This window comes from Mesocricetus auratus, unplaced genomic scaffold, assembly GCF_017639785.1.
Source record: "Mesocricetus auratus isolate SY011 unplaced genomic scaffold, BCM_Maur_2.0 Super-Scaffold_100003, whole genome shotgun sequence".
Classification (NCBI taxonomy): Eukaryota; Metazoa; Chordata; class Mammalia; order Rodentia; family Cricetidae; genus Mesocricetus; species Mesocricetus auratus.
This window is the reverse complement of record NW_024429188.1, coordinates 51,054,239-51,069,206: the sequence shown is the minus strand read 5'-3', so window position 1 is coordinate 51,069,206 and position 14,968 is coordinate 51,054,239. Positions and strand designations below refer to the sequence as shown.

Sequence of the window (14,968 nt, the reverse complement as noted above, 5' to 3'; positions counted from 1 at the left end):
ATTTCAATGTAATTCCCAAATTATTATTGTTACCCCCAAAAGAAAACCACATAGACATTAAGAAATAACTCCCTTTCTAGAAGAGCAAGATTCAGTTTTCTCTAAGAGTGTGATACCTGGTAGTCCACCAATCCAGTGGGTGCCCTCACCACACCCATGAACGTATGGGTGGCACAAATTAGAGTCAGTAGGCTATTTAACAAAATAATATTAAGTGAGGAATGATGGGAAGGCGTCTGGGGCATTTGAGGTAGCCTCTCCATTATTGCTTAGATTCTTAGTTGGGGTCATCCTTGTGGATCTCTTGACATTTCCCTAGTGCCAGCTTTCTCTTTAAACCTATAATGCCTCCCTCTATTAAGGTATCTCCTTTCTTGCTCTCTTCTATCCCCCCCCCCCAACTCAATCTTCCTGATCCTTCATGTTCTCCTCCCCTCTCCTCTTCTCCTTTTCTCTTTCTCCCCCCCCCCCCCCCCCGCCACAATTTGCTCAAGAGCTCTTGTCCCTTTCCCCTTCTCTGGGGGACCATATATGTCTCCCAGAACTCAGGAGGCAGAAACAGGATGATCTCTGTGAATTCGAGACCAACCTGGTCTACAAGAGCTAGTTCCAGGACAGGCTCCAAAGCTACCCAGAGAAAACCTGCCTCGAAAAACCAAAACCAAAAAACTAACATCTGAAATAACATAAAAGAATGAATATATTAATTCAGATTTCACCTTGGTTCATAAAAAGACCAGATAGCTACACTTAGTATTCCCCATGCTTACACAAATTATTATAGAGATCTCCTAAACGTTGATTCTAATGGAAATGAAAACAGTTTCCTGAGGATTTTGGCCCTTTGAATCTTTTACCCTATGACAGTAATAACCCCAAGCCTAAGAAAATGTCTAGTCACACCTTAGACAGTGAAGATGGCTTACCTTACACAAACTGGTGCTTAGTGACCTGGAGGTCCAAATGGTAGGAATGTCTGAAAAGTGGAGAAAAATGATTAAACCAAAATCTTAAGAGACCAATGTCCATAGTGACAAGCCTTAGTATACTCAGGCAAAATAATCACTCTTCCAAACAGAGGCCCAAATAAACAAGCAGACAGACAAGCTGTCAAAACAACTCCTTCTGAGATGTAGTACAGGAATCTAGTGTGTGGCTAGAGAAAGGCCTAACTGCTTGTCATGACAGGTGTTAGGATTCCCTCAGAATCTTATCCATGGTGTTGACTCCTCATGCATAGCTTCTTCAGTCTCTTTCTCTAAAGTGGTCTTTCTTGGATACCAAGAAGGCCTGTGTCACCTGAACTTCTGAGGTTCTTGTCCTGGCTGAAGTCCACCAAAGCTGTTGCCCAAACCTGTAGGCTCTGTTTCCTGTTGCTTTCCTGAAAACCACAAGAAAGAGATTAGCAGAGAAGTCAGATTTTATGCAAGCCTGGACCTGAGGAAACTAGGAAGACATTCCATCTCAGAGATAGCCTTCTTTTCTATTTCTAGTTTTTTTGAGGAATTTATGTTCTGGTGTCCATAGTGTCTGCACTGGTTTACATCCCAACCAGTGATGTATGCAATCCCCCCACCCAGAGTCTTTGAGAACATTTGCTGGTATTTCCTTTCTTGCTAGTAACCATTCTGCCAGGAGTCAGATGCACTCACAAAGTGGTTTGAATTTACATTTCTGTGGAGGCTAAGACTTTTGAACACTTTTGAAAATATTTACTGATCTTTTTTGCATTTCTTGTTTTGAGAACTAGTTATTAAATTTTCTGGCCAATTTGTTGATTGCATGATTTGGAGTTTTTGAAGTTTAATCTTCTAACTTCTTCAGGGATTCAAGATATTAATCCCTGGTCTAATGTATAGTTAGAAAATATTTTCCTCCCATTCTGTAAACTGTTTCTTTACCCTGGTGATTGTTTCCTTTGCTATACACATTTTTAACTTCATGAAATCCCACCCATAAATGCATGGGTTTATTATCTGTGCTATTGGGATCCTTTGCAGGAAGTCCTTGTCTAGGCCTATGCCTATACCTTGAAGTGTTTTCCTCTAGCAGTTATAAATTTTCAGGTCTTAATGCTTTGATCTACTTTGAGTTGATTTTTTGTACAGGGTACAAAAAACAGGAAGCTAGTTTTATTCTTTTACATGTGCATATCCAGCTTTTCCTGCAACTCTCATTGAAGAAGCCATCCTTTTCCAGTGTATATCTGACACCTTTGTCAAAAATTGGGTGGTGCTAACTGTATATGTTTATTTATACAGTATAATTTATGGGTAGATATTCGATGCCTTTAGCATTACTCTTTCTGTTAACGATTGTACTGGCTATTTGGTGTTGTGCATCCACATGAATTCTAGAAATTTTTTCTACTTGTGTATAGAATGCTTTTAGAATTTTCGTGGGGTGGGGGCTTATTGAATCTATAGATTCCTCTTAGTAATGTAGTCATTTTCACAATATTCTGCCAATCCATGAACATAGGAGGTCTATCCATCTTATAATGTCTTAAACTTTCTATTGCTGAGGTCTTTTGCTTTTGTTTTTGTTTTTTTAGAGACAAGGTTTCCCTGTGTAGCCTTGACTCTCCTGCAGCTGCTTTCTAGACCAGACTGGCTTGAACTCAGAGATCTGTACCTGACTGCCTCCTGAGTGTGGGATTAAAGGCGTGCACCACCAAGCCTGGCTGTAGCAGTCTTTTCATATGGCTAGTTTATTCCTAGGTACTTTGGATTTTTGAAGCTGTTGTGAATGGAGTCATTTTCCTGATTTCTTCTTACCAGGCTAATTTCATTATAGAAAAGCTGCTGGTGGACTGAAGAGGTATCTTTGTTGGTAAAGCGCCTGTTGCATAAGCCTGAAACCTGAGTTCAATCACCATAATCTGATCAGTGATGCACATCCCTATTCATACTGCTGTGGACACAGAGACAGGCAGGTTCTTGGGGGTTCACTGGCTAACTATTCTAGCTCAAGGGCAAAGAGAAGACCCTGCCTCAAAAGCTAAAACAACAACAACAACAAAAACCAAGGTGGGTAGTAACTGTAAGCTTTTTGACGAATTGGATGGGATGGACAGGGATGGATTACGGCACTTGGGAGCCAAATACTGAGTGTTACAGCTCGATGGAAAGGTATCCTGGCAGTTGGGCACCAAGGACTACCACAGGTCGCAGTAAACATAGCAGCATACAGCCCTGCTTCAGGGAAAGGCTTCCTCAGCTCTGCTCCAGTAGGAGAGGGTTTCCCAGGAGAAGTTGTTACAGTTCGACTCTGGTCCTGGAGCTCCTCCCAGGCTCATCTCTGCCCTGACTGAAAGAAGGTCTCACCCAAACCTCGTTTGAGAGATTTATTGGAAGGGAAGTATCCAGGAGTGGCAGCCCTACAGTCACAAGCAGAACAGACCCTAGGAGGGCATGGAGTTTCTCCAGGGAGAGTTCCAGGGTGGGAATTGGTCAGATTTCAATCCCTGACAGGGTTAGGGTCAGATTTGGCTCTGGTTTCAGGACCAAAGTGTGTTTCTTTCACTGGTCCTTTTTAGCCTTTTGGTTCTAATTTTAGGGCCAGGGTGTATTTCTTTCACTGACTCTGATTCCAGGGACAAAGTGTGTTTCTTTAGCACTGGTTTCCGGGTCAGGGAACATTTCTTTGGTTCTGGTTGCAGGGCCAGTGTGTTTCTTTGGCTCTGCTCAGGGTGTGTTTCTTTGACTGGTCCTTTTTCCTTCCATTAACATGAGGTTAACCACTGTCCTTCACACACTTGCATGAAAACACACACACACACACACACACACACACACACAGAGGAAAAGAAAAACTAGTCTGCCTATGTTGACTTTGGGTCCTGCTACTTTGCTGAAAATAGCGTTTGTATGAGTTTTCCAGGACTTAATTAAGGTGTTTAAGCAGAGTTTCATATGGTTTCAAGCAGAGATAATTTGCCTTCTTTCCTATTTGTATCTCTTTTATTCTTCCTTTTTGCCTTATTGTTCTGTCTAATAATTCAGGCACAATGTTAACTAAGACTGGAGAAAATGGGTACTTTTTCTCATTTTAAAAGAAACATTGTCGCCGGGCATTGGTGGCGCAGGCCTTTAATCCCAGCACTCGGGAGGCAGAGGCAGGTGGATCTTTGTGAGTTCGAGACCAACCTGGTCTACAGAGCGAGTTCCAGGACAGCCTCCAAAGCCACAGAGAAACCCTGTCTCGAAAAACCAAAACCAAAAAAATAAAAAAATAAAAAAAAATAAAAAAGAAACACTGTCATATTTTCCCCCATTTAGTATTACATTGGCTATAGGTTTGTTGTATATAGCCTCTATTATACTGAGGAATATACCTTCTATTCATAGCATTTCCGGGGACTATCATGAAGGCACACTGAATTTGTGAAAGGCCTTTTCATCATCTATTGATATGATCATGTTGTTTCTGTCCCTGAGTCTATTTATGCACTGTATTACTCCTTTTGGTTTGCATATGTTGCATCATCCTTTTTCTCTATTAAGAATTTTTGCCAGGTAGTAGTGATACACACCTTAATCCCAGCACTTGGGAGGCAAAGACAGGCAGATCTCTGTGAGTTCAAGGCCAGCCAGCTGTACAGAGTGAGTGCCAGGACAGGCTCCAAAGCTACACAGAGAAATCCTGTCACAGAAAAAAATGTTAATTAAAAAATTGAAAAAAGAATTTTTGTATTTATGTTCATCAGGTAAATGTAAATTGAGTGTATGTGGGGGGTGGGGTGGGTGTGGGAGAGAGAGAAAAAGAGAAAGAGAACATACCTAGATTTGTTACTAAAGTAATACTGACTTCACATATTGAGATTGATATTGTTAGTGTTTCTCCCTTTTCTATTTTATGGATTAGTTTGAGCATCATTGTTAATAGTTGATAGTTCATCTTTAAAGATCTGGCAGAATTTGGTGATAAATCTTATTCTGTGCTTTTCTTTGTTAAGACTCTATTACTATTTCAATCTCTTTTCTTATTCTAGATGTTTACATTCTTATATTATTTTATTAAAATTTCTAGTTAGCACTCAAAGAATTTGGTTTCATTGTGACATTTTCACAAGTATTTCATTATACCATATTTACCCCTTGACCACCCTCCCCTATTCTCTATCTCTTACTCTCTTGCTGTGTCACTTGCCTTCAAATAGTCCCTCCATTTGCTTTCATGTCACATATGTACATTATTATATTCTATTAATAACTCCCTCTCTGCTCCCTTTAGACTTTACCATCTTCTCTCATTGTCCTCATTCTACTTTATGTCCCACAGATATCTGTTGTTGTTTTCCTGAGATGGGATATTATTATGTAGCTGTGGCTGTCCTGGAACTCACTATGCAGACCAGGCTGGGCTCAAACTCACAGAGCTCCACCTACCTCAGCCTCATACATGCTGGGATAAAAGGAGTGTGCCACTATGCCCAGCTCCCACATATGCATGTATATAGGAATTCAAATCTAGATTCTGCATGTGAGAGGAAACATGAAATGTGTCTTTCTTAGTTGCCTTGTTTGACTGAACATAATCATATCTAGTTCATCCATTTTTTTTCTTTATAGCTATTTGATTTCCATTTAACTGCTGATGGCACCTTTGGAAATCAGATTCTCCCCATTCTCTGGAATCTGTTATTGCCTGTTGAATTTCTTGCTTCTTAATGACTTTAGTAACTGTATTAGTTACATTTCCATTACTGTAAAAGAAAACCATGGTCAAGGCAGCTTAGAAGGAACAGTTTATTTGGGCTTATGGTGTCATAGGTATAAGAGTCAATCATGATAGGGAACATGGCAGCAAGCAGCAGGCATGGTGGCAAGAACAGAATACCGAGAGTTCATATTTTGATACACAAGCGAAAAATGAGAGTGAACTAGAAATGGCACAAGTCATTTAACTCACAAAGTCCACCCTCCCACCCCTGGTGCCATTCTTCCTCCAATAAGGGCCCATTTCCTAAGCCTCCCCAAACAACATCACCAGTTGGGAACCAGGTATTCAAATGCCTGAAACTACTGGGTACGTTCAAGCCATCACATTAACCTAAAGTGTAAAGACCATAGTCTTTGTCACCCATGGTCTATCAATTCTCTAATCCTTAGTGTTCTGTTAGTGGTATAGCGGTTCCCACAAAAGCTTACAGCCAACACAGAAATGACCTGTGAGAGGCAAGAAAGTATATCTGGTTCATTGTGACTTAGTTAACCGGTGCTAGTTCCAACTTCTAGAGTCTGACACTAGGCAGTTTATTTTAGCTGTATTTAGCACAGCACAATTTGTGTGTGTGTGGGGGGGGGGTTCCTGATGATAATTAAGTGAAGCCTGTGTTACAACAAAGCTTAAGACATGTTTACACTGAAACTCTTTACAAAGCACATATGGCCCCTTCCATAAAGATAGGTTCTGTTAACTCAGAAACAACGCTCAAGATAAGGGTCTAGGATGAATGACTGAGGTAAATATAAAAGTCTGTGGGAGTCAGGATTTGTCTGGCCTATAACACAGAGGTTACCTAGGCTGTTGTAAAGTAAAAGTGACATCTCTCATAAGGGTGGGTTTATGGCCTGAAAAGTAATCCTCAAGATCTAGGGAGGAAGAGTCTGGTATAAACAAACATCATAGTTTAGGGGGTTGAAGCCTGGCCCTATAGATAGCAAGAGATTACAAAGTCATAAACTACATCCTTCCCCAGCATTCCGTGTAGAACACTGGTAAACATCTACTTCCTTTGAAGAGATAAGCCTACAAGTTTAACTTTCCTGGTTTCCCCAGTGTTTATCTGTGTGAACCTTGTGCCCTCTTCATAGTTAAGCAGAGATTTCATGAATGCCTGGAGTTATGGAAAAGTATAATGCCTTAGTCTTTGCAGGTTGACTTTGTGTTGCAATTTCTTTTAGTCATCATTAACTAGGCTGTTTACAACTATACGTAAACCCTCTTTTCCTGCTTTTCAATTTCTGAAGTCCACCTATAAGTAAAAGCTTGGAGTTTTTGCCAGCCTTTTAAGAACAGGAATCACATTTTGAATATCTCCATGCCCTTCTTAGTTTTGTGGCACTTAAATATCCTCATTCCACCATCTGTCTGTTTTGTCAACCTTCTCTTGACCAAGCTTCAAAAAGACCAGAGTCTATGGGTGAGAGAAGATCACTTGTTAGTACTGGAATGAGACTGTGTACAGAAGAGTAAGTGAGAACAGTGAGTTCTCTAGATGGAGCATGGCAAGCTTTAAGTAACTGCAGGGACTCAGTATGTAATGAGATTAGTTTATATGATCCACATGCAGAAGGCTGAAGTAGAATATGGGTTAAACCCTGCACATTAGCATAGCTTAGTTCAACACGTGAAAAATGATGATGAAGAGGAGAGTGGGGAGGAGCAGCAGAAGCAGAAAGGCAAACAATGGCCACCAGCCTAGGGAAGGAGTGAGCTCTGTATTACAAACACTTGAAAATGTGGCAGAAGAGAAGGCATTGAGACATGAGTTGGACAGTGAACTTGATTTTAAAAATATTTTTACACCTGAAATTCTTTAAATTCTTTGCAAATTTTCCAGTTGAGAGTTACAAACTTGAGGGGAAAACGCCATATTTTAAAGGATCATGACATTTATTTTCACAGTTCTGAATTTTTCTTTATTTTTTAACACCGTCTTTTGCATTATTAAAGAAAGAGACTAAAATATTCCAGTCATAGTTGAAATGAAGATGTTGTAAGAATCATCTGAAGCTTTTGCAAAACAAATATATTATCAGGGTTCTCTTGGGTAAATGTACAGTTAGCTAATTCTATGCCGTACTTGCCATGCATAGTTACAGAATGATGTGGTTAGACAGCTAATTATAACTGCTGTTTCTTCACATTTCAGCTCACTACTAGGGAAGTAAAGGACTAGAGTTATCTCATTTCTCTTACATATTTACTGATTGCAACTAGACTTGAAGACAAGTTTGGAAAAGTGGGGCTTGATGTAGTAGAGAGAACATGGGAGAAACTCCATGTCATGGCAGTCAAGTAGAAACATAATCATAGTCATGAAATTTAAATTTTTAGAAGGAAAAAGCTAAAAAGTACAAATGAAATTATTTTAACGATTTATTTAGTCCAATATATGAAAATATTTCCATTTCAATATATTATCCACATAAAATTATTAACAAGATTTTTTATTCATTTTTGTATTCCATTTTCTGACGCTAGTTTCTTTTCTATTGAAAAAAATTTCTGACAATGTATTTGGATCACAGTTTCCCTTCCCCCAATTTCTCCCAGAAATTCCCTACATCTCACCCCTCCCCCTCCACACCCTTTCTTTTTCTCTTTAGAAAACAAACAGGCAAACAAAACAGAAAATAAACTACAAATAAACCAGAATGAACAAAAAAGAAAGAAAAAAGCACAACACACACACACACACACACACACGCACACACACACACACGCACACACACACACACACACACACGCGCGCGCGCGCAAACCCATAAAAACATAAAACTGAAAAACATAGAAGCAAAAGAACAATCAGACAAAAATGCTATGGAGTTTGGCCATCTATTTCCTTCTGCAAGTGGATTGTGTAATCTAATTTCATTACATGTTAAGAGTCTTGCAGTTACTTAAAGATGGCTGTGTTCCATCTGGAATTCTTCTGTGTATATATTACCTCATTCCAGTAGCAACAAGTGATCTACCATTATCCACAGTCTTGTAGCAAATGGCCAAACAAATGAGAATTAGGGCCTCCAATTAACTTAAAAGCAATTATGCATAAAGAATTCATGAATTTGTTTACCTGGGCTTAAACAAAACATAGCATATACATGCACCAAACATTACACTAATTTGTACAACTTTGTTTATGAATTTCACTTAATAATAAGTAAATGAGAGCAAGAACATTGAGCATGATGCACCAAAGAACAGTTAATCAGATACTCTTCATTCATGTTAGTCTCCAAGCAACTAAACATGTATGTATGTAGGTAACTAAATATTGAAGCTGTACTAATTTAGAAAATTGGTAGTGGTAGCTTCCCTTCTAGGATTATGACTTTTACAGCCACAGGTTCTTGGCTGGGTTCACAGTAACAGGAATGAGCTATCTCCTACTGAATGGGTTTAAGTGCAATTACACAACTGTTTGTTAATCCTCAAACCTAAGTGCCACTTTTGCACCATTGGGATTTCTTGTAAGTTCAGTCGTTGTTGTGGTTGTCAGGTTTGGCATCTGGGTAAGACTGTTATTAACTTTTCTCCCTAGGCAGCTTGCATAGCACCTTCTGATATATTGAGAACTAGCCGTGAAAGAGGAGGCTTCCAAGTTACTGCCAGTATGATTCTTCTAAGTACTGTAACTAAAATGCATGGTATTGGTATCTCCAGCAATCGGCAATGCCTTCAAGTTGTGGGAGGTTATCAAGGGGAATGGCAATAACCTATATTGTTTTGAGGGATCTCCTGGCACTGGGGTTTTTGTTAGATACTCTGTTGCTCTTGTTGTCACTCCCATGTTGGGTAACTATTTCAAAAAAGATATACATATATATATGTGTATATATATATATAGAGAGAGAGAGCTCTTTTGGGGGGTTAGTTTCAAGATGGGGTTTCTTTCTGTAGACCAGGCTGGCCTCGAACTCACAGAAATCTGCGTGCCTCTGCCTCCTGAGTCCTGGAATTAAAAGCGTGTGCTACCACTGCCCAGCATACAATGTATTTTTAAGTAAGCTTATAGAATGTGTTTCTCTGTAGCCTTTTCAAACATCCTCAGTGTTCTTTACCTCTCCTTCCTCCCTCTCCCTCTGGTACACTTCCTTACTGCACTCAAATTAAGCCCCTCCCCCATTTCCTCCATTCCCCCTTCATAGCACCTGTGGTCTTCTCTCCTTCCTTTCCTCAGTGGTCTTTTTCTACTTTCTTGGCTCTTTGTTACTCAAATTATATATGCAAATCTGAAGATTCAGAACTAGGAACAAGAATTAAAAGAGCATGCAGTATTTGTCTCTGTTTTGGGTTACCTCACTCAGTATAACATTTTCCAGTTCCACCCATTTGCCTACAAATTTAATTTTTCTTTTTAGCTGAATAGAATTCTATTTTATATATGTACAAACACATGTGTTAGAGAAAAATAAATCAAGTTATCAGGTTTTTAACACAGACCAATGCATCCTTTAAAAAACTCCATTCAAATGATCATTCAAAGAATACTTTTTTAAAAACCACACACACATCTGTGTGTAAACGGAAGGGAAAAGTATGACTAATGAAAGGCCTGAAGAAATAGCACCTAAAATATATTCTCACTCACTGTTTTGACTCCACCCCTCCGCATTTCTCTCACTTATAACTGTTCTGACAAAAAATGATTTAAAACTGGAGTTCTGCTTCCCTTAGCACAAGTACACACAGATGGTGATGATAAAGACAGATAGGTCCCATTTGTATGATGATGTTTTAAACAGGAGCTAGATGCAGTATGTGGGAAAATCTCAAGAGACTAGAATCTAGTCCCAACTCTACTGCTTTCAGTCCATTATTCAATGAATCATAAGCTAGTTGACATTTTATTATAAACAGAATTTTTATTAGGTGACTTTTGCCCAATGGTGGGTTAACCTGAGGATGTATAAGATAGGTGTCTTACTTAAGGTTTCCATTGCTGTGATAAAGTTATGTCCAAAAGTCAACTTAGTCATGCAAAGGTTATTTCATCTTGTAGTTTGTCGTGCATCACTGAGGGAGGTTAGGACGGGAACCTGGAGGCAGGAGCCAATGCAGAGGCCATAGAGGTGTGCTGCTTACTGAGTCATGGCTTGCTCAGTCTGCTTTCTTATAGCACCCCGTGGGAGGACTACCAACCTAGGGATGGCACCACCCACAATGATCTGGGACCTCTGCCATCAATCACTAATTCAGAAAATGCCCTACAAGCTTGTCTACTGCCCTATCTTACGGAGGCATTTTCTCAGTTGAGAGTACTTCTTCCCAAATGACTCTAGCTTATGTCAAGTTAACATAAAACTATCCAGCACAGTAGGTCAGGCGGGCTAAGCTATGAGACTCAATAAGTTTGATGTATTAAAATTTTCTTTCCCTTTTTTTCTTTCCACACTGCCCTTGAACTCCATATGTAGCTGAGGAGGTTCTTTAATATCAACTCTTCTTCCTTCCATCTCCCAAGTTCTGAGATTACAGACATGCAACACTATTCCCAGTTTTATATGGTGCTGGGGAACAAAAGGAAGCTAGGCACATGTTTTACCTATTGATCTGTATCCCTAGTGCAGCACTTTCAGTTTAATGATATTTTCAACAGTGGGTTAATTGGGTTATAACGTCATTATCACTTAAGGGACATCTGTAATAACGTCCTAATTTATCAGCTTTTAAGTTTATAAAACAATGTCATTATTCTCTTCTACTATTTGACTTGTTGGGTCTTTTAAAAGGTTACTTCTATATATGTTAAATGAGTGTTATTTAAAAAAATATTACATTATTGTTGGAAGATTTGTGCTCATGCATGCCATGGCTTGAGTGGGGAGTCAGTTCTCTCCTTCCACCATATGGTTCCTAAGGATCAAAACTCAGGTTGCTGGGCTTGGCAGCAAGCACATTTAACCACTTAACCATCTCAACAGCCCTTGAGTTCTGAATTACTAAAGAGAAGGAAGCTAGTATAGGATGAAATTTAATCATCCTTTCTCTCCTTCATCTTAGGAGTTTGGCTTCCTAAAATACCATTGATTAACTTGTTCAAAAATCGGTGCTGTGGAGAAATCAACTAAATAGCACGTTTTAAAATATCACTAATTTTTTCTCTCTCTCCCCCCTCTCTCCTATCTCCCTTCTTCTTTTCTCTCCACAGTGACTGTTTTGAGCCCAGCAGAAAAAGGTACGTGTATATTGTGAACTGTGTTGGTCATGAATGTATCATGTATCCTTTTCCTTTTCAAAAAGTAAATTTACCGAAAATATGCTTGGTACATTAGAACATTTAGAGTGATTTTTTAAGAAATTTTACTCAGAAATAGAGCAAAACATATTTTCAGTGGCACTTTTGGCTATAAGATAGCAATTAGAAATTCTAAGGATTCATGGAGAGACGGACACAAGCAATCACATTATCTTCTGTAGTGACCCATAAGCTCTCTCTTCTTCTGTCCTTACTGTCCTAGCTACCTGCCCTTTTTTCCAATCCATCCCCTCTTTAAGATATGGAATTCCATGTGCCTTGACCACCACAGTTCCTATATATTCTTGTGTTCCTCTCAACAGATCATCACCATCTTAGCTTGATCTACAATATTTTTAAAACAGTGAGATACTTTGCATTTAAAATATACAAGCTAATCATGAGTCTCCATGAACAATTAGCTTTACATTATTTTATCAAAAGATCTGGAATATATAGTGTAATTTATAATGTCACTTTAAATTCTCATTTTATGGGGGTTTGTTGTTAGAATTCATTGACCTTCCCATCATTCAAGATCTGCTATGTTACCCTTCTGCTTTCCTATTGCTCATTTAACATGGATAACAGAGCAGTAGGAATGGGAGACAGTGGACAATAGTACTTAAAAGTGTACGCTCTAGAGCCAGATTGAATTTACAGCTTGGTTCTTTCTTCCTAATAAAATATTTTACCCTCATCCTATTATTTGCATACGCAATAGAAACAATAATACTACCCAATTTGTGAAGATGTTATAAGACAGTTTAATTGCACATAAAGCAGTTAGAACAAAGGTGAACAGAGCACATCCTAAAAGTTCAATAAACATGTACTGTTATTGTGACAGCAATAGAGCAAATCTTAAGTTGCCATTTATTCTTATTTATGGTTCTTAAAATCAAAAATCATTTTGTATAAATACTAAATAATTATAAATATTTCCGTTTACAAACTTTCAAGATCAGCTGGGTGGGAACTTAAGTGATATTCTACCAAACGGCATAATAACGATGTTCTCATTGTTCCAAATAATAATAATAACTTACTGTGCTGGGTATCCTGCTAATACAAAAATGTATAATTTTATTGTCTCTTCTGATTCTTAGAGTCCAAACTTCTTTTCCCCTGACAATCCTTAAATGTATCCACACAGTAAGCAATGATATTAGACATTGTTTCTACATTCTGTAATGGGGTGTAGTAGAATTTAGGAAACAGAAGGTATACGTTGGAGATCTAGTGGTGCCATTTGCTAGCTCTGGGACCTTCATCAGGTAACTCACCTTCTTTGAAGTTTAATTTCTATAAAAACAACAACACTTTGACATCTCAGGGCTCGCCTGTTAACTAATAAATATCTGTAGCTAGTCTGCTTTGTTAGGAATCCTGACATTTAAGAATAATAACAGAGAGCCAGCTGTTGGTGGCACACACCTTTAATCCCAGCACTTGAGAGGCAGGTGGATCTCTTTGAGTTTGAGGCCAGCCTGGTCTACAGAGTAAGTTCCAGGACAGGCTCCAAAGCAATATAGAGAAACCTTGTCTCAACCCCCCCAAAACAAAACAAAACAAAAAAGGGTAACAGCAGAGATGTGAACACCTAACAAAGCAGACATGCTACAGATGGTAAGCTAATGACTATCTGAGGTACCTAATAACTCTGAATATGTAACTTGTCTCCAACAACATTGAACCTTTAGAGTAAAATAAGTAATGTTACTATCAGAAGGAAATAAAATCTCCAAATCGCATGACTTTTCTTTGTCTCCAAATTTTAAGGAAACTATAGTCAAACATACTAAAAAAGGGTTTTTTTTGTCTAATTTATGGGTTAAACAGTCTTCCACCAAAATTCCCAGTCACCTGGTCACCTGAAACATTGGGACATGTTCCTATTTGTAATAGGATTTGGGAGCATGTATGTAATCATGTCAAGGTGACATCATACAAGATTAGACTGAGCCTCAGTAACTTGTGTTCTAGAGGAAATCTGGACATGTAGGTAGAGAAAAGAGCCATGGCTGGAGGAAGGATGGTCATGGTGCCTCAAAGGAGCACTAAAGATTGTCTGCACCCAAAAGAAGCTAGGCAAAAGCAGGGAAGGATTCCGTACTAGAATTTTGAGCAAGAGTATATCCTAGAACTGTAAGGGAATGCATTTCTGTTGTGTAAACCAAACAGGTTTAGTTTCCTAAAACTCCAGGAAACTAACAGAGTGCCTGGTAAATTTCAAATTTCAAAATTCTCTTTACAGTGCCTTAGAAGTTAGGAGAGTTGTAGCAATAACAGCTAAGTAAGGCCTTGCTGTCACACCTACCTGGAATTAGTTGACTTTGCCCCTTACCATATGCATGCCATGGGGAAATTAAGGTTGGTTCCCCTTTCCTCTTTTGTAAATGGAGATAACACTTACCTTCTATGAATATTCTGCGCAAATACTTTGGAATAGTGCCTGGTACATGATAAATGTAAGTAGTAATTGGTACTATTACTGTGTGATGATGATTGCTGGTACTAAACATTAGAAAGAAACTGAAATTTCTTCTAAGACATATGACATATTCCAGAACTGTGGTTCCTCATGATTCCACTTGTGAGTAGATGGTTAAAGCTCATATATTCATATTGTAGAACAGTTGAGATCCAAAGAACTAAAATATTTTTACGCAGTCATGTTGATTCTTGTGAAAAAGAATAGAGGCTAAAGTCCGGGTTATCGGATGCATGTATCACAATGTTAGATACTGTATCAGCTTTGGTGATTCAGAAGTCTAAAAAAACTTTTAATGACGTACACCCTTTCTTATTTTATACTAAAATATGATAATAATATATTTATTTTGCTTTTATAAGTATATTATAAAGACGATCTTCCTCAGTATAATACTGTGTTGAAGATCTTGATTGCAAAAATTTTGCCTTCCCTTACCCTGAAATGAGGATTGTCTGAGCTAGGGTTTCTATTACTGTAATGAAACACCATGACCAAAATGC

The 14,968-nt window shown here is 38.6% G+C and overlaps 1 protein-coding gene across 3 annotated transcripts in view; it reads left to right on the top strand.

Annotated features, from left to right (window-relative positions):
• Zdhhc15 (zinc finger DHHC-type palmitoyltransferase 15) overlaps positions 1-14,968 on the top strand; it is a 90,044-nt gene that overhangs the window by 7,289 nt on the left and 67,787 nt on the right. For 2 of the 3 annotated variants that reach the window (XR_002381490.2, XM_005086531.4), the window contains exon 2: positions 11,885-11,911. The exons of the other annotated variant lie outside the window; for it this stretch is intronic. Coding sequence is in view for 1 of the 2 variants with exons in the window: in XM_005086531.4 (XP_005086588.1) it covers positions 11,885-11,911 (27 nt within the window). In the remaining variant the exon portion in view is untranslated. The remainder of the gene's footprint in view (positions 1-11,884; positions 11,912-14,968) is intronic. 3 annotated transcript variants of the gene reach the window in all.